This window comes from Miniopterus schreibersii (assembly GCF_964146895.1).
Source record: "Miniopterus schreibersii genome assembly, chromosome: 21".
Lineage (NCBI taxonomy): Eukaryota > Metazoa > Chordata > Mammalia > Chiroptera > Miniopteridae > Miniopterus > Miniopterus schreibersii.
This window is the reverse complement of record NC_138123.1, coordinates 2,517,795-2,543,774: the sequence shown is the minus strand read 5'-3', so window position 1 is coordinate 2,543,774 and position 25,980 is coordinate 2,517,795. Positions and strand designations below refer to the sequence as shown.

The following is a 25,980-nucleotide window of genomic DNA, read 5'->3' as shown; positions in this document are numbered from 1 at the left end:
CCCCAGCCCCTCCGCTCCGGCAGCCATCCGTCCGTTCTCTGTGCCCGTGAGTCTGTTTCTGTTTTGTTTGCTCATGTATCTTGTTTTTTAGATCCCACATATACGTGGAATCGTATGGCATTTGTCTTTCTCTGTCTGACTCGGAAGAATATTCAGAGGGAGAAGTTCAGGAGGTGGTTGGACAGGACCCCGGGAGAGAAAGGAGCCCTTGGGAGCCCTGTTTACAGGCATCTGCGCGGACCCGGGAGAGTGGAGGAGCCTGACCAAGAAAGCACGACCCCAGGGGAACAGAAGCAGCGTCACTGTCCTCAGCGGCCTTACAGCCTTTTCTGTTCCCTCTCACGCCAACAGAATCGAAGCCTTGCTGCCTGCTTATTAAGTGTGTGGGAGAGAACTGAGCGCAGGTTATAATTCAGGGAAGACGTGACTGGGGGCTGGGGGCTGGGGGCGGGCGTCTCGGGTCCCATCTTCCCGGCAGCTTGTGCAGGAGCCTGGGTCCTTCCTGGACACAAATACGGGCATCCCGCTGGACCCGGACGTTTGCTCTGGGACTGGATGGGAAATGGGTGGACCTGCTCCTGGAAGCGGCTCCCCCGTGCGGGGGCAGATGTGAGAGGGTAACAGGGAGCCGTCCCGAGGACTCCGTGGGAAGAGCGTGTAGCCGGGCGCCGTGACTCAGAAGACAACTAAGCCATAACTCAGCCGTGATAGACACAGGCCACCAAGAAGATACAGATGAAGACACAGAGGCGCAGAGTCACCCCAGCTGGGGACGAGCCCGGGGCGGAGGGAGAACGTCAGGGAAATGCTGCCCCTTTGGCAACAGTGGAAAAGTGGTGAAATCCGTGGAAATGAGGGCTCCAGTACCCGGAGCTCAGTAGATACGCAATAAATAATTATTAAAGATCACTAGCCCTAAGCCATCTACATCAACATTTCTCCTTATTACTGATGGAGTAACCTGATGGTGGAGAAATGACATTTCAGCTTCCCTCAAAAACCAACATTTCTTTTGAATATGTTTTTATTGACTTAGAGAGGAAGGGAGAGGGGGAGAGAGAGAGAAACATCAATGATGAGAGAGTCTTTGATCGGCTGCCTCCTGCACGCCCCCTACTAATGATCGAGCCCACAACCCGGGAATCGAACCAGAGACCTCTTGGTGATGGGTTAACACTCAACCACTGAGCATACTGGCCAGGCAATTTTCTTAAAATAATTAAGAACTACTAATAGAAACCCCCCCCAAAAAAATTTAAAAAAAACCAAAAACACAAGAACTCCTAGCAAACCCTGACAATTTTTACATGCAGGAAAGCCCCGAAGGAGCTTCCGTTGTCTAGTAATGTCATCCTGGTGGTTGACTCAATCTCTTGCCTACAACAATTAAAAAAAAAAAAAGTAACTGGGGGAAATGAACCAAGTACCAGCAAGGTAGGGAGGAAAAATAGCTCGAGAGAGAAGAGCCCTTGAAAGCTGCTTTTTAAAACTTTTTTCTTAAAATCATGTGCTTTTTGTACCAAAAATAAAAAATAGAAGAAGAGAAGCTTATACGCCTGATTCTTACGTTTAGACTCAACCGCGAAGGAGAGCAGGCGCCGGCGGGAAGCGTGCGTGGCTGATACAGTGAAGCTCTAACAGGGCAGTGTTTGTTTTAAGGGTTAGCCGTATAAACAGACGGGAAAGCCATCGGTTTGCTCTGTAAGTGCCACTTGGAACCTACAACAAAGGACAGGCTGCCTTTCAGGAGATAATAGAATACAGTCCGACAGGACTCAGTAGGTAGCAGCCAAGCAGGACGAGACTCCCAGGCCTCCTGCGCCCACGTCCGGCAGCCTGCCCTCCAGCGTTCGGCACGATGGGGTTCCAGTGTGACCAAAAAATAATAGGCAGAAAGTTTTGTGTCTTAACTGTGACGTCGTGTTGACCAAATTGAAGAAAGAAGGCAAGAATGCACCCTTTCTCGTAGATACAGACAGCATTTTGACGGTTGCCGGATGGGAGCGGGGTAGGGAGGCTGGGAAAGAAAGGGGAGGGGGTGCATAAGTACCAGTTGGCAGATACAGAACAGTCCTGGGAAATAAAGCACAGCCTGGGGAGCAGAGTCAGTAACATTGTAATAACCGCGCCCCTGCTGCCAGGCGGATACTAGACTTATCGGAGGGACCACTTCATAAGTTACATAGATGTCTATGCTGCGCACCTGAAACTAATGTGATACTAAATGTCGACTTAATTGAGAAATCAAAAAAAAAAAGTTTTAAATTATGTACAGTTTTTAGAAGAGTGGTAGAGGCTACCAAGTAACCAAGTTACTAGTGGAAGATACAACAAGGCTACTCACATGGACACACCTTTTTTTATTTTATTACAAATGTTAATTCAAGTAAATTTTGGGTTAAAATGTAACGACACTTTAGGAAGTGTAACTAAGGTGTTCCCTGTATTATCGATACAACTACTCCAGTAACGATCACGTGAAAAGAGAAAACGATCCACGTCATAATGAGGAAACAGGGCATCGCGAATGAGTAAATTGGAGACAGACTATGCCAGGCAGTATCCTTGGCATTATTAGAAGAGAGATGGTGATTTCTCATACATAGGTGCCCCTTAGGTTATAGGAAAGACTCCCTTTATCTGGAGACAGTTTAAAAAATTAAGGAGCCTATCTACCCAAACCTCATTGAGAAGACAGATTATACTAAAATCAAAATCCAATAAATGTAAACGTAAGACAGTGTATTTGAAAACATTCGCTGAAATGAGAAAGGGAGTCAGAAAACAACCCAAAAAGTGGTCGTTACGCTGTTTGAAATTTTGTCGTCTCTACTCGTATGTACAGGGAGGCAGTTAACCTTTTGACCAAGGTGTGTCGTGTGCCAGGCAGACTGGGTCAGTGCCTAATATGGCAAAACAGGTCACAGGCTGTCTGTCACAGCCAATATCTCTAAAGAAAACAATTTCCTTTGGACCGGTTCTAGAGTCAACCAACCTTCTGGTCTTAATTAGCTTGCCTTGGTAAGTTAATCTACCAGGGAGAGAACGCACTGATAGGCTGATAGGAATGTCTGGCCTGCTTGGCAGTCGAAATTGTAAAGTAAATTAATAAATTGCCTTTCAGGAGTTCATTAGTCCCCTGCAGGTTTTATTAAGTCGTCTCGGTGATCCAGTGCCCTTATGGCCCTCATTGAGTGGACTCTCAGTGCTTCCCATCATAAGCTGAAAGGTCAGATGTTGGGCCTTGGTAACCTCACTGGGAGACAGCCTGGGAGGCCCAGCCTGAGGGCTTGTTAGCTTCTCATCATGATCCTTATAATGACCAGCCCTGGGAGCTCCTGAGCGCCTGGTTACCAGCTCACCTGTGCATTCCTTAATAACTCAGTGAAGGTCACCCACGTCTCCTACAGAGCTCTAATAACCCCAGAGCTCGTGTTCTCACGCGACCGCCTCCGCCGTAGGATCCTGTCCACGGTGCAGCTTGCACCTCTGAGAACGGGAAGGGGGCGAGGGGCCAGAGAGGAGCAAGGGAGGGAGGGCAGGAGCCAGTTAGCTTGACTTTGAATCCCAGGTCTGCTACTAGCTGTGTGATTTGAGCTAGTTACTTACTTAGTGCTTTACTGTCCTCATCTGGAAAATGGGATAATAGGGTCTACTTCCCACCTTGTGAGGATAGCGTGAGATTTGAAAGTCAAAGGTAGGACAGAGACCATCCGCCTGTTGCTTTAGCTGCTCCGAGCGGCACGCTGAGCCTCAGTTTCAATTCTCCCGCCTTCCAGCGTGGTCTGCAGGTGCCCACGGGGAGCCCCGGCAGGTTCCTGTAGCGTGGCTCCCTTTGGGAGTCATTTTTGGATACTCAGACCTGAGCTCGCTCCGCCAAACCTGCCAGTGCTTTCACGGGAAGTAAGTAGTTTCACAATTCCCAACATTAATCCCATTTCCTCTTAAAAATTGCTAGAGTGGCTTTGTTTCCTGTAAGTCGTCGATGATGCAGAAAATGATAAATTGTGTCATGTCCTCTTGAAATGTGTGCTGCATACATCTATTTCAGAATGGGCGGGGGGCACTCGAGACTGACCCACGTGTGTAAACCCGTGGGGGAGGGCCACTGGGGACACTGAAATGCTGATGTGGCCGGTCTTCCCGGTGGTGCAACGAAGGGCAACTTGCACTTTTTCACTTCTCTTTCTTTAATGTTTTTTATAAAAGGGAAAACCTTAAAAGCCGTTTTTTCCCCCGAACAAAAGAAACAAAACCGTCTCACAGGGGAAAAAAAAGTAACTTCTGGACGTATCTTGATAAGGCAACCAAGAGGATTCACTGCAGGTGTTAGTCTGAGTGTGTTACACCCCACACACACAAGGATGTATCGTGGTCTGAAGTGGGGGGCGCGTCCCCAGAGTTCACGACCCCAGGACGAATATGTCTGTGCTCAAGGCTCTGCCCAGCTGCTCGCTGGGGAAGGGCACCTGTCTGGGGAGCTAAACAGATGAGGGGAGAGGAGCCCGCGCCCTGCTGTTGGCGACTGTTGTTTGTTTATAGTAACGGAGTATATCCCTGGGAATCAGCTCCTTTAAAAGGCACGAAACAGAATGGAACAGCCTTCTTTTCAGGGCACGTGCCCGGTTGTGGGCTCGATCCCCAGGGGGTCATGCAGGAGGCAGCCGATCTGTGACGCTCTCTCATCCATGTTTCTCTCTCTCCCCCTCTCCCTTCCTCTCTAAAATCAGTAAGAACATATTAAAAATTCATGTGTGTAAAGCTAGAAGACAGGCACACACTTTCCCTATATGCGTTTAAACTTTTCCATAATAAAATGTTAGAAAGTCGTGTATCAATTTCAGAAATGTGCCCCAAAAAGTAGATCACAGAAGTTTTATAAAATTCTCTTTTAAGTTTAACTTGGAAAAGATCAGGAGCACGAATACAGTTATTTTTATAAAATGAAAACAAAGCAACTCCCAAACAATGGGGGTAGGGTAATTTTCATTGTGGGCAAACCATACATGGCTCTTGGGAACTACTGGGCTGGACTGGTTTTGTTCAAGTTGGCACATAAGGATCCTTCACCATCACCATCACCCCTTTGTTTAAAACCGCGGATACCCTTCGTTGTCAAACCTCCAGTATTTTACAAAATTACAGCTTAACAGCTTGAAAAAAATGTTGCCCAGCTGAGTGTGCCACCACAAGTCTCTAAAATTTACACTTTGTTCCTCACCTGAAATTTTGCTTTGAAAACAGGACACCTTCCCGAAACAGTTTTACACACACAAATAAAAAACCCCACACACTTAAAGAGAGTTTGCGAAAATAAAATTGGGATGTTTATTACTTTTTTCTACTGGCAGCAATGAAATCACTAGAAACTGTCCTATTGCCCTTTTCAGATAATCTGCATTAAAATCATACTTTTCCAAATAATTGATATAGAAGATAAAATTCAGTTTTAAAATCCTCAAAATATTTAGATATCAAAGACAGAAATACTGATTTTTTTTTTCCATTAATGATGAGAACAAGAGATCCAGTTTAATCAAGGTCTGACATTTATAAATTTTAAGCATTTAACTGAGCTACAACAAAGGATTAGTGACAATTACAGGTACAGGATATCCTCTGTGCGTTTTCTAGGTTCATTACAGTAGCTGTATGTGCAGGAATCACAGGTCTCAGATCCAATGTCAAATAATGGGATATGGGCGAGTGCTCTTGACATCACCTTTATTTAACAGGCACTACATGCACACGATGCAGGTAGGGAGCGTTTATGAATCCATGCAGTAAAGACAAGACAGACGGGGCTCCTGCCCGATGTGCACTGAGGCAGTCAGGGTGCTGCTCCACGCTCCTCGGACTCAGTGGTTTCCATGGAAACAAGCGCAGAAGCAGAAGTGCGCACACCACAGCACCCTCTTCATTTGGTCTCCTGTGCTTTCTTGGCATTCTGTTTTTCTTTTGCCTAGAAATTAAAGATAGTATATTACAAAATCTTAAAAGCTCTGTTTTAGAGCACATTAAAATAAAATGTGCCTAAGAGGGGACTCTTAAGCTAAAAGGCCTGTAATGTATCGTCTGTGAGATTTCTAGAGCATTATCTTTCATAACTGGAGACTTGCAACTACTCCTGGACAATTAGAGTTTGCCTGCTCCGTCCACACGCGTTCACAGACTGCCACCCTGTGTCCACAGGGGGAGCTGCGGAATTGCTGTTCCGGTGCAAGATCTGAAAAGCTATGGTTCTCTAACTATGCTTTTAAAAACAAAACAAAACAACAAACCTCTGGAATTATACTGTCAGTAAAACCAAACCAGACTTGTCGTCTTCCTAATGTGCACAAAAGTATTTATTCACAGAACAATTTAGAATCGAAACACACACATTTAAAATTTTCCTAACATTTGTCTGCTCCTTAATATGTATCTACACAAAAATCTGATGTGGCACATACCCCCTGGTACAGCACGACAGTCTACATTGTTTCAGTTATTTTTAATGGGGAGTGTTCTCAGTTTCATACAGAGGACACACAGCCGGATGCTCTGTTAACTGAGCAACTTTGAGAATCACGAGACCCCAACTGTGAATCTAAAACTTTAAAAATCAGTTTCCTGCCTTGGACTTTCGTAACTTGAAAACACTGAGATACATGAATAGAAAAATGTGTATCACAGAGAGGGTTTAGCATTCGTCTGCGGTAATTTTTACATTTAATGCTCAGTTGAAGCCCAGCAGTAAAAGCCTTACCTTTTCGACCAGCGGTATTAACTGCTGATGTTCTGCTAGCGTCTTCAACAATTCCATAATGAAGGGCAGGTAGTTATGCTTCCTCCTGATATTTTCAATCTGGTAATAAAACAAACATCAAACCTCATGCATTTCCGGTAAGTTTCTGACATTTCAATTTTGCATACAACTTGAAACAGAAATGGGGAAAACCCTCCATTCTCAAAAGAAAAATATCAGAGATAACGAGATTCTGTTCCCGCTGAGAGTGTCTTGGAGCGTTTCACTAAACGTGCTAGCTTCCCGTCAGTGAAGGGAATGCCAGCTTCGGGACAAGAAAACCTACTTCCTAGTCTTGGCTACATCTCCCACCCCACCCCACCCCACCCGTCAATGGCCATTCTAGTTCTAAATTCTGTGATAATTCAAATTTTTGCTGAATTAAATAATAAAAATCATTCTTTCAATGATTTACATTAAAATCTGGGTTTTTAAAGAAAGGAAAATGTTTTACATTTCATTCTAATATAGCACAACCTGAGCTGTGACCCTGTGGACTCTGGAAGGGAGAGGGCAGGAGTAACATCAACATGAGTGTGAAACATAATCGGCTGCCTCCTGCACACCCCACACCGGGATCCACCCGAACACCTGCCTCCTGCACGCCCCACACCGGGATCCACCCGAACACCTGTCCTCCAGGACAGAAGCTACCAGGCTGGGGAGCCAGGTCAGGACTCAGGAGACAGCTTGCAGTGGCTCCTACTGGCCAAAAGGGGGATAACCTGAGCATCAGCACTAACTGCAGGCAAGTGAAACACCAAATAGGTTAAAGATCTGTCCATAATAACACTTAAAAATAAGGGCGGAAAAGGGCCAAGCGTCCCACGTGCCTTCCTGTTGGAACCTACTGCTCTGCCCTGAAACAGTAAAGGAACAAACTCTGAGAAGCACCTTGTATCGTTTTAATTTCTGTACTTCCTCTTCAATGAGCATCTGGTTCTTGGCGACCTCTGACTGAATGGCACTCAGCATACCACCCTGGTCGGTATCCATGGGCTCCTCCTTGGGAAAAGACGACACGTAACACCCTAAAAACTGAGGCTTAGGTCAAGATGTTCTCAAGTGATAAACAGGGTACAATGCCTTTCAAATTTTACCCTTAATACGGGAACAGGACACGAGCCCAATGAAGGCACCCGTAAAGGAGAAAGCCGAGGGGAACCTTCCGTCTCTAGTCTACACTCCTACCAACGTTCACCTAAAAACAGCCTACGCTGTTAACATGTCGCTGCTACCCCCTTCCAGCCAGCTGCCAATTCACCTAAATATACTCTTAAGAAAATGTGCCCAAAGGAATGTGAAAGGTCTTTGTGCCTGTTACTAATGTTCCTGTCCAACCCTACTTACCACAGGATAATCCATCGTAAAGACTAGTGAAGGTTATATGTGAATCTGGATCTACCCAACTGATCCTGGCTCGCAGTCTGACTTCTTAATTAGAGGACAGTAAGCAACTAATTGCTAACACTTATTTAGCACATACTGCTTGTCAGTCACTGTTTAAAGTGGTTTACACATATTATTTCAGTTAATCTTCACAACAACCTTATAAGGTAAATACTATTTTACTTAAGAAACCGAGGCACAAAGAAATGCACTCAAATTCACGCATCCACCAGGCAGGAAAGCCAGGAGCTGGAGCCAGGCAGCCTGAGTCCCGAGCGTGTTCTAACCACCGCTCAGGACACTGGGTTCAGTCTAAGTTTGAAAGAAGAAAGGAAAGGAGAGGAAGGAAAGACAGAAGAGGGAGGGAAAAGTAAACAGTTTCTGAGAAGATAACTAAATTAGAACTTTGTACGTTAAAACACGGCCGCGAACCTCAGCAAGCTGCCTCTGCAACTCTGCTATCTTCTGCTCATATATCATTTTTCTGTCGGACACGATGGCCATTAAGTTAAATCGAATTTCACCTTCACTGTACCTAAAAAAATGAAAGTTTATAATGCAATAAGGAAACTGTAACACTATTACAATTAAGATAATCTGCGATTACCCCATAATTCTCTAGGAAGTCAAAGTTTAATTAAAACACAGATGCTCAAAACAAAACTCTACAAAATACCTCACTTAACAGAAATCTGAGCTTAACTCCTATGTAGACGGCAGAATCTAGAGACTTCCCAGAGTAGATTCCCTGAACACACTCACGTAATCAAAGGTAGACAGATACTCGGTAATTTTGCTAAAATAAAAACGTAATGAAAGTTTTGAAAGCAGCTGAGGCCACCCGACCCCGCGCGCGAGGCGAGCGGAGGGCTTACTTGTGCATCCTCTTCTCGATGACCGGCCTCACGGCGCTCACCCAGTCGTCCTGACCGCACACGCCTAGGGAAACGAAAACGCACTTCCACCAGGGAGAACCAGCACCGGCGCACCTCCAAACTCTGGCCCAAAGCCATCTCTTTTCATAAATAATTTAGGAAATTCAGAATACTGAAAATCCTCTTGGCTTAACCATGTTCAGCTTCAGTTCTTACTTTTTACTTGAATTTATTGGGGCTGCCTTTGGTTAACAAAATTACACAGGTTTCAGGGGTACAATTCTATAACATCATCTGCACAATGTATTGTGTTCACCGCCCCACGTTCCGTTCTTATTTCCCTGGTGACGCAGAGGCGGTCGACGCGTCCTTCCTGTCTGTTAACTGAATGAAGCGCTGAAGGGCTTAGGGCCGTCCCGAGACTGCCCGCGTCGTCCCCTTCCCCTCCAGCCTCTGCAGCACGGAGGCTGAAGCAGAGGTGCCTCCCCGGCGTCTTCCCTGGTCAAGAGTGAAGCAGCAGGAAGGGGCACCAGTTACCTAAGTCAATGGGTCCTTCTCGTAATCCATCCAGTTCGTAGAGTCTCCCGTTCACGGGGACATAACTGACAAAGTGAAACGCATCTTCTTCTTTGGCCGACGTCTTCGCATCAAATTCAAACATCTGCTGTCTGCGGTGAAGGAGACACGGTGAGAGACAAGCAAGCAGAGAAAGCAGCAGGCGGGGTCCCTCAGCACAGGTCCCTCACCTGGCGAAGCTGTTGTGCACCTGTCGGATCACGTCCGAGTTGCTCAGCGCCAGACCTTTCATCTGAAAATATTTTTAGAAGTCACCCATTAAAGTAAGAACTGTCACAGAAAGGGCGTTTTAGGAATAAGAAGACTGTACTCACGGCCGCATCAAAGCTTTGTGAAAATTCTTTAAACTCTGACAACGTCTCTCCTAAGTGGACGTCCTGGTGGGTACAGTTCAACAGCACACTCACGATGGCCTGGGTCGCACACGCATTATTAATCACCTGTAAGACGGGGCGGAGATGTCATCAAGGTGTTAGAGGAAAAAAGCAGCTTTCAACTGGAAACAGTGCCCCCCAAAACACAAAGTTAGTAGTTTCCCAATGTTATTTCCTATAGTCTTAGCATGAACATAATAGAGCATTTAATTGTCATCATAAACGTTTCAGGTACGCTCTGCAGTTCTGGGATTGAAGATTCCAGTAAACCACATTAATTACATGGACTCGTGACATTGCCGACACCCACCCAGTTAGGGTAACCACACAGCGGGAACAGAGTCCTGTTTGTAAGAGAGATGGCTCTCAAGGCTCTTGAGTACCCAGGGGCCATACCTGCTTGGCAAAAAAGATCGTGTCGAGTCTGGAGTCCTGAACCACAGAGCCTGCCGGTTCCTCCCCTGGCTGCCACTTGAAAAGAAAAATCAACCCGTGAACTGGCCTATGGGATAAAATGCAGATCAGTGACAGCGCGCCCTGCCCTTCCTGTACCACGGCCAGCACACTAACTCTACCCGCCCGTGTAACAAACAGTGCAAATAACGTACGTGCAATTTTTTTTTAAATTGTTTATCAATTTCAGAGAGAGGAAGGGAGAGAGATAGAAACATCAATGATGAGAGAGTCATTGATCGGCTGCCTCCTGCACGCCCCCTACTGGGGATCGAGCCCAAAGCCCGGGCAGGTGCCCTGACGGCATCGAACCTCGATCTCCTGGATCCGAGGTCGGTGCTCAACCGCTGAGCCACGCCGGCTGGGCTAGAATTTTCTTTTTAAAGATTGTACTGCTATTCAGTTGCTAGAATGTTACCGAAGACAGGCTAATAAAACTTAAAAATTACATCACTTAAGATAGAATTATGATGAAAGGCTTATTCTCAAATCTGCGGATTACTCATTTCTACCTTACATCACTTCACTTAGAGAAGAAAGAACAAAGCGAAACTAGAAGCTGCTGCTGAGGGAGACTGAATTCCAACACACAGGACCCAGCTCACTGGGGGAGTCTGCAGATGAAGGTTGGCAGCGTGTGCATCACAAAATACAGGGAGTCGCTTTGTACAATCCTCAGATGCGCAAACAGCCTCGCACCACAGTGCGAATGGAAGCTGCCGTCTCCTAGGCGAGGAGGCCGCCACTTTCCCGAAGGAACTGCTGTTGCCCAGGAAACGTCAACTCGACCCCCTACGATCCTCTCCAGTCTCTTCCACAACTGCCTTCCATGAAACAAAAATCTCTCCCATCCTCTAAAGACAGTTCCAAGTCCCATCTTTAATAAACCATCCCTGACCACTCAGCCAAAACAGGTCTCTTATTCCACCTAAAGTGACTGCGGATGGGGGGAGCACACCATCCCCTTCTATGAAAACAGGAGCCATATCCAACGGTCCCCACTGTCCCTGTGAAGAGCCAACCGGCCTCCATCCCAAGAACTCTACCACCAGTGAGAACTCCCCTGGCCCTCCCTTTGCAACACAGGGTCAGCGCTTGGGGACATGGAGGGGGTGGTGGGGAGGGCTCGGGTGGTTCTACTCGGAAGGACAAGGGAAGAGGAAGGTACTTCCTGGCACCTACACTTGGAATCTGGACGCAGCCACCCCAGAAGCAATGGGATGATGTATAGACAAGTCTGAGTTAGTGGTAATATACATTATTAAATATGTTTTTGTGGACAGACCCCTGACTCATGTCTTATATGCTAAAACGTGTCCCATGTTCTAATCCATGATCTAAGACTGAATGATGTAAACAATAAACCAATCAATTACTTTATTGACATGGAATTGCAGGGGCTTACTTTCAAATCCCTTGCAAGCTACTTACCTGGAAGGCTTAGGTTCTTGGTTATAAAATAACAACTCCTCTCTCTCAGGATTGAGAGAAAACTTGGAGACCATGGATTCAGCCCAGAGTTGTCCAAGTAAAATAAATGGATGGGAGTCTGCTTAAATGTAGACAATTTTTAACACAACTAAAACTATACTCACTTTAATTTTTCAAAATTCTCAGGCTCTAAACTCCATATTTCTTCCACTTGGGCTCCTCGGCAACCTGAAATGAGAAATTACTTCTTCAGAAAGCAAAATACACAACTCTTTTTTCTCCTTCACCATTAAATATTAACTAAAAAAGAAAGCACATTTGGGACAATAAGATATGAGAAATTAAAATAGTAAAATTGATCAAGTTCACAGTAAAATCCTATCACATCCTTTCCTGTTTTCTGATTATTAACAATGGGAGTATAATGCCTTTACAACTTAAGTTTCAGGAGTTTACTTTCACTGACATGCGGCTCCACCTCTGCTCTGAATTCCTAGGATAAACCCTACTCAGTCAGGATATGTTGCCCATTTAATATAGTATTGGATTGGGTTTGCTAAATTTTTACAATTTTTGCATCTATACTGATAATGGATATAGGTCTCATAGTTTCCTTATCTCGTAATGTCGTCCGGTTTGGGTGTTAGGATAGTGCTGGCCCTCTCAGAGTAAGTTAGGAAGTATTCCTTGCTCTCCAATTTCTTGGGGAATGTTTGTATAGAACTGGCATGGCTTATTCCTTAAATATTTGATAGAATTTACCAGTGAAACTATTTTGGCTGGAGTTGTCTCTGTGAAAAGATTTAAAATTATCATTTTAATTTCTTTAGTAAATATAAGGTTATACTGATTATTTTTCTTGACTGAGCTTTGGTAACGTGTGTCTTGAAAGGAATTTGTATATTTCATTTGTCAAATTTGTTGATATTGTAAAGATGTTTACAATATCCCCTTACTTCCCCCCTTTTAATATCTGTAGAGTCTGTAGTATCATCTCTTCTTTCTGATCTGGGTCATTCCCCGCAGACGTCTCAACTCAGTGTGTGTCCAACACTGAGCCCATTTCCTGCTCCGTCAAGCCTGTTCTCTTGTACTCCTGCAGCCACCCGGGCTAGAAACCATGGAGTCCATTTCACCTTTCTCCCTACATCCAGTCTGCAGTCCTGTGGCTTCAGATACGGCAAAATTGATTACTGTACCTCCTCCTCTCTAACCCATACTTTACGTCGTGCCGGTCACCTCAGGCTTTGACCATTTTAAAAGATTTCTAGTTTCTCAATCTACCCTGCATACTACACACAGTAAGTAAACTTTTCTTAGTTATAAAAATGTCATTTCAGCATTCAAGGACCTTTGACAGTGAAGTCCCCAGAGACTACAGGGCAATACAAACGACAGAACAGAGCATACAACCTGACCTGTTTACTTTTCAGCTGGGGACGCCAGGACTCCTCCAGCCGTTACATTGTTTCAGTCACTTTGCTCGCTGTTCCCTAAGCCACTCACTGTAACATCACTGCTGTTTCATTTTCCCTCTGCCTGTGTTGCTACATTTTGTCCATACTTTAAGGCAGCAATCAATACACCCCATTATGGTTTGTCAGTTCTTCACACAGCAGTCACGGTTTATGCGCATTAAAAAAAACCCCAACCCTACCAGTGTGCCTGACATATGGTAGGGGACCTATATACACCGGATCAGTGACACTCCAAATGCCCAGCTATGCACAACAGCCAGTATCTGCACCAACGTTTCACGTTTACCCCGAGTACAAGCTTTAACATAACAGCTACAATTAAATGTAAAGGATAACAATAAACTTACTGCCCCTCCACCCCCCCAAAAAAGAGGCTGGGAACAAGAGGGACAGGAAAAGGGTAAGAAGTGAAATGTGTTGGTTATTTAAGGCGGAAGGCGAGGAGCAGAGCCGGGGGGAAACCACGAGGCAACCGGGGGGCCCCCAGCCGCGAGCCCGGCTCGAGGAAACGCGCCTCCCCGGGAGCCGGGCGGGCGGGGCAGCGGCGGCCCGAGGGGCCCGTGCGGCGCCCGCAGAGCTGCCCGCACCCCCGGCGTCCTGCTCAGGGTGACTGGCGCCTCGGGTTCCCCCCGCGCGGCTGCGGCCTCGGGCACCCCACCCCCGGGAAGGCACCCCGGCTTCTCCTGCGGGACGCGCGGCCTGAGACGGGCACCTGGGCGCACCTGCCCGGGGTGGGAGCGCGCGGCGGGGCGGGGAAAGGCTGGGGCTGGGGGCTGGGGGGCGGGGGAGGGGGGCGCCCGCTGCAATCCCGCGGGGAGCGGGGGCCGGACCCCGAGGCGGCGGCGGCGCCGGCGCGCACGGCCCCTGCCCTCGTGCAGCGGCTCAAAGTCGCTGCGGAAACCCGGCTGCACCGGGCGGGGCGCGGCGTCTCCCCTCCCCGGGTCCCTCCGGGTCCCCGCAGCCGCCTGCTTTTCCACGCGGGGCGGCGGTGGCCGCAGGGAACCCCCCGTGCCCAGCTCGGGCCTCCTCCGTGACCTCCCGGGCCCAGGACGGTCCCTGGCTCTCACCGAATCCTTTAATGAGCTCGGTGAAGACCCCGGGGTCGCTCTCCATGAGGCACCACTCCCCGGCATTGCCCGTCATGGCCCCGGCCACGCGCCGCCGCCACCGGCACCCACTGCCGCCGCTGCTGCCGCCGCCACCGACCCCGGCCAACCCGCCGCGGAGCTCGTCCACCCCACGTCACCCCGCCTACTTCCCGACAGCCCCCGGGCGCCGCGCCCGCAGCGCCTCGGAGCGCGGGAGGACGCTCTAGCCACCCAGGAGCCGGCGACGCTCCTCCGGGGCCGCGCCGGAACCGGAAGAGGCGGTGCTTCCGGGCGCCGGAGGAGGCCACATCCGGGACTCTCGCCAATCCGGAGCGAGGGCGGGCAGGCGAGGGGGCGGGGCCACTCTGGGAGCCGGAGCTGGAGGCCCCGGCGGCGGCGTGCAGTCGAGCAGCCTTCGTCCGAGCGGCCGCCGCGTCTCCTCGCTCCCCGCGCCGCGCAGCGCTCTCCCGGTCGGAGCGCCGGCCGCCCAGCCCAGGTGAGGAGCCGGCGGGAGGCTGGCGGGGCCCTTTGTGCGGTCCGAGCGGCCGCGGGGCGAGCGGCTCCGGCCGGCCCTCCAGGGCCCCTCCCGCAGCCGCGGCCCAGGCCGAGCCGTCGTCGTCCGCGCCCCGCCCAGGCCCCGGGCGGACGCGGCCCCGCGGTGGGCCCTCCTCGCTCGGCCGGGCCGGGCCGGGGGCGGGCCTTGCGAGCCTGGCGGCCCCCGCCGAGGGCCCGCCTTCCGCCCCCGCCCCCCGCTCCCCGCGGCCTCTGCCGGGAGGCCTCTTCCGGACCCGGGTTCGGGAAGGAGGGTCTTTGTGGGGAGCGGGGGCCCAGAGGAGGGGCGCCTCCGAGGAAAGCGGGGCGCAGAGACGCGCGGTGCTCGTCTAACAGCACCTGTAACGGCCCCACGGCTCGGCCATCAGTTACCCCCAAGGGGCCATTTTCACGAGGTCGCTCTCGCTCCACGGGCCCCGCGGGGTGTTCGTCTCAAGGGCTTGTTTTATCCGTGCAGCTGTGTGTGGTTCTGGGGGGCCCTGGGTAAAGTGCGTGACTGTATAATACCCGACCGTACAAAAGAACACTGAATGTCGGCTGGGGTTGGAGAAAAGTTTTTAACTATCTTTGTGCATCATTTCTTAAACCTCCTGAGTTCCAAGAAGGGCCTTTAGCTTCCAGGGAAAAGAAAAAACAAACAAAAAAATACGTTTTAGTGCATAAAAGTCCGATCCCTCGCTAATCAAACAGGTGACCTGTGCCCTGGAGTGACAGGGAGCGAAGTAATCGCGGTAAATTTCACCGAGAGAAGCAACAGAACAGCTTTCATATGAAAACAAGCACGGGTATAATGTGGAACAGAAGCCAAAATGTGTATCAAGTGTTAGATTTTTTTTTTAAAAAAAATTTTCGGAACTCTGTTGAGGTTTGTCACTAGGAGCCTGCCCTGCGAATGGGACTCCAGTGGGGAATGTGTAAGGCACAGGGTCCACCGTTACAGCCTTAGGGAGGGATGAGTGTCATCAGAGCCCAAGCTGTGGGCAGTCGTTTGTGGGGTTTTAATTGGTAATACTGCTGTGAACTTGAAAGTGTTTTCTGTGCTAAATAAGTGCATCAAAACTAACATGTATTTGAAACCCAACTTAACATGGTGCCTATTGAGGAAACACCAGACTGGAAAGTTAGACCTTGACGCAACCTAGAAATAACCAGAAAGGGGGGTTAAATTTTCTTTAATTTTGTTGTTAACATTTGATTCTAAGAGTTTGTATAAAAATCCAGGTTCCTGGGTCTTGGAGGAAAAATGAGAGGATCAGTCTGGCAATACTAGGCCTACACCACAGCCCGCCAGTCGGATGGCATGCTCGGCGCAGTCCGCTCATGCCTTTGGCCATCTGAGTGATGCAGTCCTCTGAGTGTGTGGCCCCAGGTTTTGCAGTATTATTTCTGCTAAGCTGTGGTTTTCATGGACGAGAGTCAGCTCTGACCTTATCTGAAAGGGATAAGCTGCAGACTTGTTTGACCTCCGGGGTGAAAGGTGGCGTTTTCAGCTAACAGGTGGTGAGAGATGGGGAAGAATTCATGTTTAAGGGAAACGTAGGCATCGGTAGGAATAACGTGTTACCGGTATTGTTAGAAGATGCCATGACTACGTCTGTGTTGTCCTAGTTCTAGTGGCTGGGGAGCAGAAGTGTGGTTGCATATTGTGTGTTACTCGCATTCACTGCCTGCGCATTCAAAATTAAGCAATTAAGAAAGAGTAGGCAGTGTTAAAATATCCACAACTAGTTTTTAAGTTGTGGCCATGTTTTTAATATTGAGATTTGTTTAATTTCTTCCAAAAATTTTACCTTAGAGAAGTTTTTTACACCTTCAGCTGTGTGAAATTCTTTGGGGTGGCGTGCTTTAAGAGTACTGGAGAGGTCAGCCAACCCACAGAAGAATTAACGTTTTTTTTAATCTGGATTTACAACACTCGATTATTCGGGGGTGAGAGTGGGGGAGGAATGGATGTGGGTTAAGCAACCAAAAATGTCTACCAAGTTATTCAGGGAATAAAGGTCCTAAGATCTCCTTAGGGTCAGCTGATGTAACTGCCCTTCCTGTACCCACCTGATTCTCAGTCTGGGAACTTCAGACCCCATGCTGAGCTGCCTACAAATTCTCTGAGGCAACAAACTATAACTGAAAAAAGTGACTTCTTAGTTGTGGCTTCTGATTATCACAGCATCACTCACTGAGCTTAAAAAATACTTCTATATCAAAAAAGATTTCATGGAAGATTTCAATAAGCATAGATTAGTAAATGTTTACCTTTTTATAATTTTACTGTGTCAATGTGGCAAGTAACATTTTGCTTTTTGATAGGTTTCCTAAAAGATAGAAAAATGGAGGACTCACTAAACCAACTGCAACCCCTGAATGAGAAGCAGGTAGTGAATTCTGAAGATGGATATGTATGGCAAGTCACGGATATGAATCGCCTACACCGGTTCTTGTGTTTTGGTTCTGAGGGTGGGACTTACTATATCAAAGAGCAGAAGTTGGGCCTTGAAAATGCCGAAGCTTTGATTAGATTGATTGAAGATGGCAGAGGATGTGAGGTGATACAGGAAATCAAAGCATTTAGTCAAGAAGGCAGAACCGCCAGGCAGGAGCCTATACTCTTTGCGCTGGCCATTTGTTCCCAGTGCTCCGACATAAGCACAAAGCAAGCGGCATTTAAAGCTGTGGCTGAAGTTTGTCGCATTCCTACACATCTGTTCACTTTTATACAGTTTAAGAAAGATCTGAAGGAAAGCATGAAATGTGGCATATGGGGCCGCGCCCTCCGGAAGGCTATAGCAGACTGGTACAATGGAAAGGGCGGCATGGCCCTTGCTCTGGCAGTTACAAAGTACAAACAAAGGAATGGCTGGTCTCACAAAGATCTGTTAAGATTGTCACATCTCAAACCCTCCAGCGAAGGTAAGCATAACATCTTGGGCGGGTGCACAGATATCCAATAAATAACAAATGTATTTGATAACACAGTTGTGTAATATTTTCTAGAAAGATCCTTCCATTCTCGAAACAATTCAAATACGTTTAATGCCAGCTGGAATTAAACACCTACCATAGGCAATCCAGACATTAATAACCAAGGATCAAATAACAGATTTACAGCTTAAAATGTCACCATGCTAACTGGAATGCTCATCCAAGTGGTTATGGTCTATGAAAAGAAGCCTGGATGTGTTTAAGTTGTAGTGATCCAAACAGCTCCTAGCCAGTAGGTGGCAGCCCAGCTCTGTGGCCCCTTCTCATTTTTTCCCCTCCCTGCCTTCTTAGGACATACATTCCATGGAACCCTAAGGCTACCTGACACAGTCCTCTGAACTTAACAGTTCGAGATAGTCTCCAAGCAGTCAGCCAGGGGACGTAACTTGGGCCAACTTTTCTATGTCGATGCGAAGAGACTTTTGAGAAGTTAGTTGGATCTACAATAATTACTTAGTCCTTAGAAGGAAATAAAAACTTTTGGTCAAGAATAATTTAAAATGCAAACTTCCACAAAAATGGACATGCCCCAAAATTTGACATTTTTTTACACCAGAAGTGAAAGTTGAAGACAGCCACTCAGATGGGTGCAGCTTTCAGTTCTGCCCATTACTTTGTAGTAGGGAACATTATTCCTTATTTTAGTATTTGGCCTCTAATACTTTCTCAGCTATTAAAAAATTATAAAGTACCTACCTGCCTGCCAATTCCACTTATCTGTACTATTCATACACCCATAATCATCAGCTAAAAGGGACAATTGAGTGTGAAATTAATTGAGATAGATCAGTACATTTGAGAAGTGTTCTGAGGTTATGGACCTAAGTCTAGGCCTGTCTGCCGAAGTTTCTAATGCTGGTGTTTCCAGAAATACAGCTCTATAATGAAATGAAAACAGGAGTTTTATCCTCCAAAGTTTCATATTATAGCAACTATGGAATAAGCTAGATTAATTGACTCTTTAAATGTGTGTGACATCACGGAAAACAGCATCGTGATTCAAGCAGTTTGCTCCTGGGTATCTACTTTTTTATGCCTTTCACCTGATGCTTTCACAGAAACACGTGCTGTCTTTTACTTACTAACCCTACCTGCCTTTTCAATTCTTTATTTTGTTAAAGGACTCACTATTGTCACCAAATATATTACAAAGGGCTGGAAAGAGGTCCAGGAATTGTATAAGGAAAAAGCACTTTCTGCGGAGACAGAAAAGTTGTTAAAGTACCTGGAGGCTGTGGAAAAGGTGAAGCGCACAAAGGATGAGCTGGAAGTGACTCACCTGATAGAAGAGCACAGGTTGGTTAGGGAACAGCTTCTGACAAATCACTTAAAGTCTAGAGAGGTAAGTAAAGTGTAATATGTTACAGCATGTGGGTAAACAGTGATTTATGGTATGTATTAAAAAGATAAACTATGGGTCCCTGTACTCATTAATTCTTTGTAAGAAAAACACCTAGCGCGATGCCCCGGTGTTGCATTCAGAATGTGTTAAGAACAAGTTAGTCTATTTGGTAAACCTTTGGCCAGTATGCACAAATTTTTATTTAGAAGGTGCTCTGAACCCCCACAGAAAGCCTTAGAGGATATGTTGTTAATGTTACTGTTGGCCCAAGTGTGTTACACTGATCCACGCCTTCCTGTTTCTGCCCATGTTGTGGCCATAGGTGTGGAAGGCTTTGCTACGGGAAATGCCTCTGGCCGCATTGCTAAGGAACCTGGGGAAGATGACAGCCAACTCAGTGCTTGAACCAGGAAATTCAGAAGTGTCTTTGGTGTGTGAAAAACTACGGAATGACAAACTGTTAAAAAAGGTAAGCATCCCTTTGTTAGCTACTGCTAGTTGAAAAGGCTGGCTCCTAGATTTTGGAAATGCCGTCGTCATGTATTTCAGGGACCTTGAGACTTGTCAGACCAAGTTGCATTTTGACTCTGAATCTAAAATTTACGTGCCATCACTTTCCTCTTTGCTCTGTGAAATACGTTATCAGAGGCACATCGCAGTTTCCATTTGAATTGTAAGCTTACTCTGTCTTGTTTCTAGGCTCGCATACACCCGTTCCATGTTTTGATCGCGTTAGAGACTTACAGAGCAGGTCACGGGCTCCGAGGAAAGCTGAAGTGGCGTCCTGATGAGGAAATTTTGAAAGCTTTGGATGCCGCTTTTTACAAAACATTTAAGGTGATGGTTTGATTTTGTATTAAACAAATGACCCAATTAGGGTAGGACTTGGTATCTTGTGTAAAAACACATTTTAAAGATATTAATAGTTTAACTGGGGCTGGGGATTAAGCCTGCAACTGAGGTACATGCCCTTGACTGGGAATTGAGCCCGTGACCTTTCACTCCTTGGGCCGACGCTCTAGCACTGAGCCACACCAGCCAGGGCTCAATAAAGGTTTCTTGATAGAAATACCTAGTTTACTTCATGAGGAAAACTTGTTAAAAACAGAGAGATGGTAACTTTAAATAAAATTAAATAGGCTATCTTATTTCCTTAGTTTTACTTCTAGTAGAAGCTAAGCATTTTTTAATTAATATTTCAATTATAGTTTTACATTCAATTTTTTTTTTTTAATTCAATATTAGTTTTTGTTAATTCCAGATGTACAGCATAGTGGTTAGAAAATTATATACTTTACAAAGTGTGCCTCCCAATATTTCAAGTATCCACCTGGCACCGTACATAGTTAAATCAAAGCTAAGCGTTTTTAATTAATTTTCAATTGGTAAATCAAAAATGAGGCCTTTTATCTGAGAGAATTTTTCAAATGAAGGGGATAAGTTAGTATGATTTGTTAGAAACTTAATGTACTAAAAATTTCTGTGATTGATTTTAATGATTGTTTTCTCTTTAGACAGTTGAGCCAACCCGAAAGCGTTTTGTGCTGGCTGTGGATGTCAGTGCTTCTATGGACCAACGAGTTTTGGGCAGTGTCCTCAATGCCAGCACAGTCGCCGCAGCAATGTGCATGGTGAGAGCACCTGAGGCAGTTTACCTCTGCCACCCTAAGGAAATGTTTACTGTGGGCAAAACTATAGACTTAGATGGGATCAGGAATTAGGTTTCCACTTGTTTTTGTAAATTTGGCCTATTAAGTATTGTTCCATATCAAAAATAATTAAAAGTAAGCAAAGTTTTAAGTAAATTATATGTATATGTACTCAAGAGTACGTATAATTACATATACTTTATGCTTAGGTATAGACTGTGTTATAGGTGTATTGAAAAAGCACATCTAAAGAACATTCGATAGAAATTTTAATTTTACAACTAAAAGTCAAATGCTTTGAGGACATAGACAATGTTTAGAGAAATTACTGATGAACATGGAAATTCAAAGGTCAGGAACGACAGCAGTAGTCAGGAGACTAGTTTCAGCCTGCCTGTCCTGGGCAGCTGTGAAGTGCCTCGTAGACGAACTGCTTAAGTTCTCCTCTGGCTTTATTCCTATTTAATGAAATGAGAAGAAAACACACTAATTGCTTCACAGGATTGTTGTGAAAAGCAGCTTTTTTGTAAGCGTTTGTGAAAGTACTTGGAAAACTATCCTGCTGCTGCTGTGTGGTTCCAAAACACTAAGTTTAGAAGTAAAATAGGTATCACAGTGTGTTTCTTTTAAAGATGAAGTTTAGTGGACTTCAGGTACTATATTTATTTCTCCCAAATCTGCTGAAAATTACTACCATTGAATTTTCAGGTTGTCGCACGAACAGAAAAAGATTCTCACATAGTTGCGTTTTCTGATGAAATGGTACGATGTCCAGTAACTAGAGATATGACTTTACAACAGGTTTTAATGGCTATGAATCAGGTAAAAAACTATTTTATTAAGTCTATTTAATGTATATTGTGTAAAAATTGTGTTATTTATGTCATGCCTGACATTAATAAATCTCTGAGAACAAGTTGTTTTATCTCAATTTTCTCATGAGCGTAAAATAAAATATCTCTACAGGCTTTGGGAAGGCCTAAGGATTGGCTCTAAACACAATGATAATATAAAAAATAGTACTTTAAACTATTTTATTATTTCAGATGTATCATTATGGAAACTGTCTTTTAGTCTGATTCTTTTTTGTTCTGAGTTAGATCCCAGCAGGTGGAACTGATTGCTCTCTTCCGATGATCTGGGCTCAGAAGACAAACACCGCTGCTGATGTCTTCATTGTGTTCACAGACAACGAGACATTTGCTGGCGGTGTCCACCCTGCCATTGCTCTGAGGCAGTATCGAAAGGTAAAGCAAATTGATACTCTCTCTTGCTCCAAATTAGACTCAGACCTCAAACATTCACTATGTTTTCCCAAAAAGAAGATACTGAAGGTGTACAGCACCAGTAATGAACTCAGCAGTACTTGAAATAAGAACATATGGGCTACACATATATTTCCACCAGTTCCAATTTATAAGTGGTATTTTTTTACAATAATCAGACCATTTATTTTACCTTAACTGTAAATTTTTTAATGATTCAGTGTGTTCCTTGGAAAATTAAAAGTTTCATTTGTGAGTTTTGTTAAAGGGCTACATAAAATTAAAGCAAAGCTGTAAGCTACAGTTTAAGTTACATGGGTGTTTCTCAAAAACAGCTGTTTTGACAAGTCACTGCCATAGAGAACAGGTTCTTACATGTGACGCGTATATTATGTGTAGCAAAGTTAATCTTGGGGGAATATCTTCCTATATTTATTCCACCCCCACACTAAACTGCCCTTGTTTGATATGTTGGTAAAAATATCTAATGCCCCTGAACATCATGACAGGTTTGATAAGTACAGAGTCCCTAGGCTGCTCAGGAATGTATTCTGTGGCCCACAGAGCAAGTAATACAGATCAGAGAAGCAGGAATTTCAGGCAGGTTGTTTACAAAATTTTATTTTGTAGTCTTCTGAAGACCACAGTCTAGCTCTGAAAGATTGACATATTTTATGTAGAGAAAGAAAAAAAGAACTTTGTAATGAAAAGTTGTGATAAAATTCAAAGTGTTTCAATATTTGAAGTTATTTGCTTTTGCTTTCTCTAATGTATTTTTATCTTTTCGTACAGAAAATGAGCGTCCCAGCTAAATTGATTGTCTGTGGAATGACATCGAGTGGCTTCACCATTGCAGACCCAGATGACAGAGGCATGTTGGATGTGTGTGGCTTTGACACTGGAGCTCTGGATGTAATTCGAAATTTCACATTGGATGTGATCTAACCAATCATAAGCACCAGCACGACTCAGGCAATCCATTGCCATTAGTGATCTCACTGAAAACAGTAGCTACTTCCCAGCTAATCTTAATCCAGTGAACGAATGGTGATAAGATGATGGCATAGTGTGTGTATAATGGAAAGTTTACCTTACCAAAAAAAAAAAAAAAGGAAGGGAAAATAAGCCCAAAGTTCTTTGTCCACTAAACTAGCTCCTGGGAAGCAGCTTCGGAATACACTGTAGCTCCCTCTGATAGAGAACCTCCTATCCATAGACTGTAAAGTAGTTACAGGTTTGCTTTGCTAAATAATCACATTGTTATTTAAAAGAAGAGCCAAATTTGTAAGTAGTTCCATATCATGTCACTTGTTGGAGAAGTGCTTCAAGTTTTCTTAAATGTTTTTATTGGGAAAGGACAGCGTTGATAATGTCCATCTATTCTGAAATGCACTGGACCACGTAACTGTGATGGCCTATAAAACTCAGCTGTCAACGTTTATAGCTAGGTGGCAAAGCGAAAACCAAGGCAGTTGATTAAATTGTGAGTTTTACAAATCTCGTGAAGAGTTTTCTAAGATCACATAAATAGCAGCTTTCTTACTCAGTAAAAAAGATGTTTTGTCTCTTATGTTTTATTTACACTTGTGGAATTATTGCCATTAACCGGAAACAACATAGAAAGGAAACCCCTGGGAGGGGACTATAAAGTTTTGTCACCTGAGAAAGTCTGTTTCGGTGAATTTTATTGCTGGGAGTTGAGGGCCTGACAGTTTCCTCTTTCTTTTTTCCATGCCCTTAAATGAAAACCACCTAAAGTGTCTCAAGCATCTGCCTCCCCCACTAGAATCTGAAAGTATGACAGAATCTCAACTACAATCTGACTAGCGTAAAGTCAATATTCTAATTACTTTTAACTGTTTTAGCCAACTGTACATGGGTCCTAGGTGTTTCCAGTTGTAAACACGTCAGTGGCCTATTTCTTTGTTTCATTGCGACAAAACGTTCTTTTTTGATAGAGTGAAAGTAAAATACGGTAAAGCAGGCTGGCTAGGTCTTTCAGGTCTGAAAGGCAACTTCTGAGTAGCATGTACCACTAACTAGTCTGTAAGAGTATTTTTTTCTATTTTGTTTGTGTATATTAAACTTCCTTTCATTACGCTAAAGTGCATTATTTTTTTGAGCAAATAATACCCCTTTGTGGAGAGGTTTAACCTGTTTCAGTGCCAGTAATGTCTCTTACGTCATGGTTACCGACACCTTCAACATAAAACTTCAACTTTTATGCATTCTCTAAATAGTAATGGAGGCTTTATGGGGGTTTTTATAAATCTCACCGCTTATGTAAAAAGGCAGACTAGAAACTGTAAATTGTAGCCTTTCTCATGCTTGGGGTTTAGAGGTTTTCCGTTTCGGGGGTTAGGGTGGCTTCAGTGGCGGAAGAGTTTATGTAAATAATGTCTTCTGTTTCATGGGAAATTTGGGCTCTGGGAGTGACAAGAAAATGTTCCTTTTACACTTATTTGACATAGTAATAATAGCGCTGGGATGTAGACTTTGACGCAACTCATAGCAATGTAGATATGTTGTGATTTATCTTAGATTTTTTAGTCAGCAAAACTAGTAGCACCCCCCCCACACCCAAAAAGTAACATTGCTTCTAATGTCATTTTGTCTTTAATCCCCTGGCAAACTTTGGACTTAACATCTTCACTTTTATGTTGATTAAATTTGAAGTTTAAAGAACCTAACAATTATGTTATAGTTCTGGAATTCTTTAAGTAAAGTCGAGATCTTCTCAACTTAAAAGTCATAATATGATGTAACTTTACTCCTAATTGAAATGAAATACAGTATGAAAGTGTGTTTTCTTCAGTTATGTATACTATCCTACAGTGTTTTCAGACAGGTATATTCATGAGTCGACATTAAACCCGTCAGAGAAGTAGGATCAGATGTGACCTCTTTGAAGTATGTAGGTAAGCTGAATTAAATGGATTAGGGTGCCATTTAACATAGAAGGGGGGGGCACACTAAAAGGAGCCACCACAGACCATAACTTTATTTTCAAATCCTGGAATTTTAGAGCTGGAAAAAACCGTAGAAATATAAAAAGGTGATTTTTTTTAAGTTTAGGTTAGGGAGCCAGGGTCTGAGAAAGGGTGGCTTTGGAGCATTAGATCTAGAAATTTCCTTTTCATATCCCCACGAAATGGGAAAACACTGACTCACAAGAGTAGGGTTGAAAATGGAATTATTCAAGACTTTTAACTTTTAGGTATTAGAAAATAATGTATATACATGGTTGCCATAGGAGTAGAAAAACAAGTTGTGAGCGTATAGTTTTGTAGTTCATAGTAATCCTCATGCACAATGTTTAAGTAACCCACGTTGCTATATAATATGGTTCTGAAACTTACCTCACTGAATAAAATGTACTTGAGTGATAAAGAAGTTTTATTCTCTAAGCTACTTTTGGGTTACTTCTACATGAGTATTTAGGGAAATGTCACTTTTAAAAACTAAGAAAAATTAATAAACTTTATTCCTAGAAAATATGTAAATATTTTCAGGACGTAATAGTGATTAGTAAAACAAAAACTTATGAAATCCTACCCTTGTTAGGTGACATTTCTTGGAAATTCCATTAATTAACATTCATATTTTATTTAGTAACTTTTATAGGTATATTGTTGAGGCAGATGCTAGCGAGTGGAATTCAGTGTCACCCCTCTGGAAACTCCATTTATCTAACTGACTCTAGAGCCCAGTTTAACGTATGTCATTCAGTTTTGCTATTTTT

The 25,980-nt window shown here is 44.6% G+C and overlaps 2 protein-coding genes across 5 annotated transcripts; one reads left to right on the top strand and one right to left on the bottom strand.

The window, feature by feature from the left end:
• Nucleotides 1-5,304: 5,304 nt before the first annotated feature.
• UCHL5 (ubiquitin C-terminal hydrolase L5) lies at nucleotides 5,305-14,744 on the bottom strand. Of its 4 annotated transcripts, none has more exons than XM_081124301.1 (11): nucleotides 14,431-14,744; nucleotides 12,050-12,113; nucleotides 10,398-10,503; nucleotides 9,942-10,067; nucleotides 9,798-9,859; nucleotides 9,589-9,719; nucleotides 9,052-9,115; nucleotides 8,609-8,711; nucleotides 7,682-7,789; nucleotides 6,749-6,847; nucleotides 5,305-5,962 (listed from the first exon to the last, which is right to left on the bottom strand). In XM_081124301.1, the coding sequence occupies exons 1-11, from the start codon at nucleotides 14,504-14,506 to the stop codon at nucleotides 5,918-5,920; spliced, it is 984 nt and encodes a 327-aa protein (XP_080980427.1). In that variant the 5' UTR covers nucleotides 14,507-14,744; the 3' UTR covers nucleotides 5,305-5,917. The 4 variants fall into 4 exon arrangements, with proteins under 4 accessions (XP_080980427.1, XP_080980426.1, XP_080980428.1 ...); XM_081124300.1 differs by having other exon boundaries at nucleotides 7,682-7,792; nucleotides 14,431-14,711; XM_081124302.1 differs by having other exon boundaries at nucleotides 7,682-7,792; nucleotides 10,398-10,472; nucleotides 14,431-14,616.
• A 55-nt stretch (nucleotides 14,745-14,799) lies between these two features.
• On the top strand, nucleotides 14,800-24,336 carry RO60 (Ro60, Y RNA binding protein). The gene is made up of 9 exons (XM_081124299.1): nucleotides 14,800-14,947; nucleotides 17,311-17,910; nucleotides 19,104-19,324; nucleotides 19,647-19,793; nucleotides 20,024-20,161; nucleotides 20,839-20,955; nucleotides 21,682-21,795; nucleotides 22,074-22,220; nucleotides 23,031-24,336. Exons 2-9 carry the CDS (start codon nucleotides 17,331-17,333, stop codon nucleotides 23,181-23,183), a joined length of 1,617 nt encoding a protein of 538 aa, XP_080980425.1. The 5' UTR covers nucleotides 14,800-14,947; nucleotides 17,311-17,330; the 3' UTR covers nucleotides 23,184-24,336.
• The last annotated feature ends 1,644 nt before the right edge of the window (nucleotides 24,337-25,980 follow it).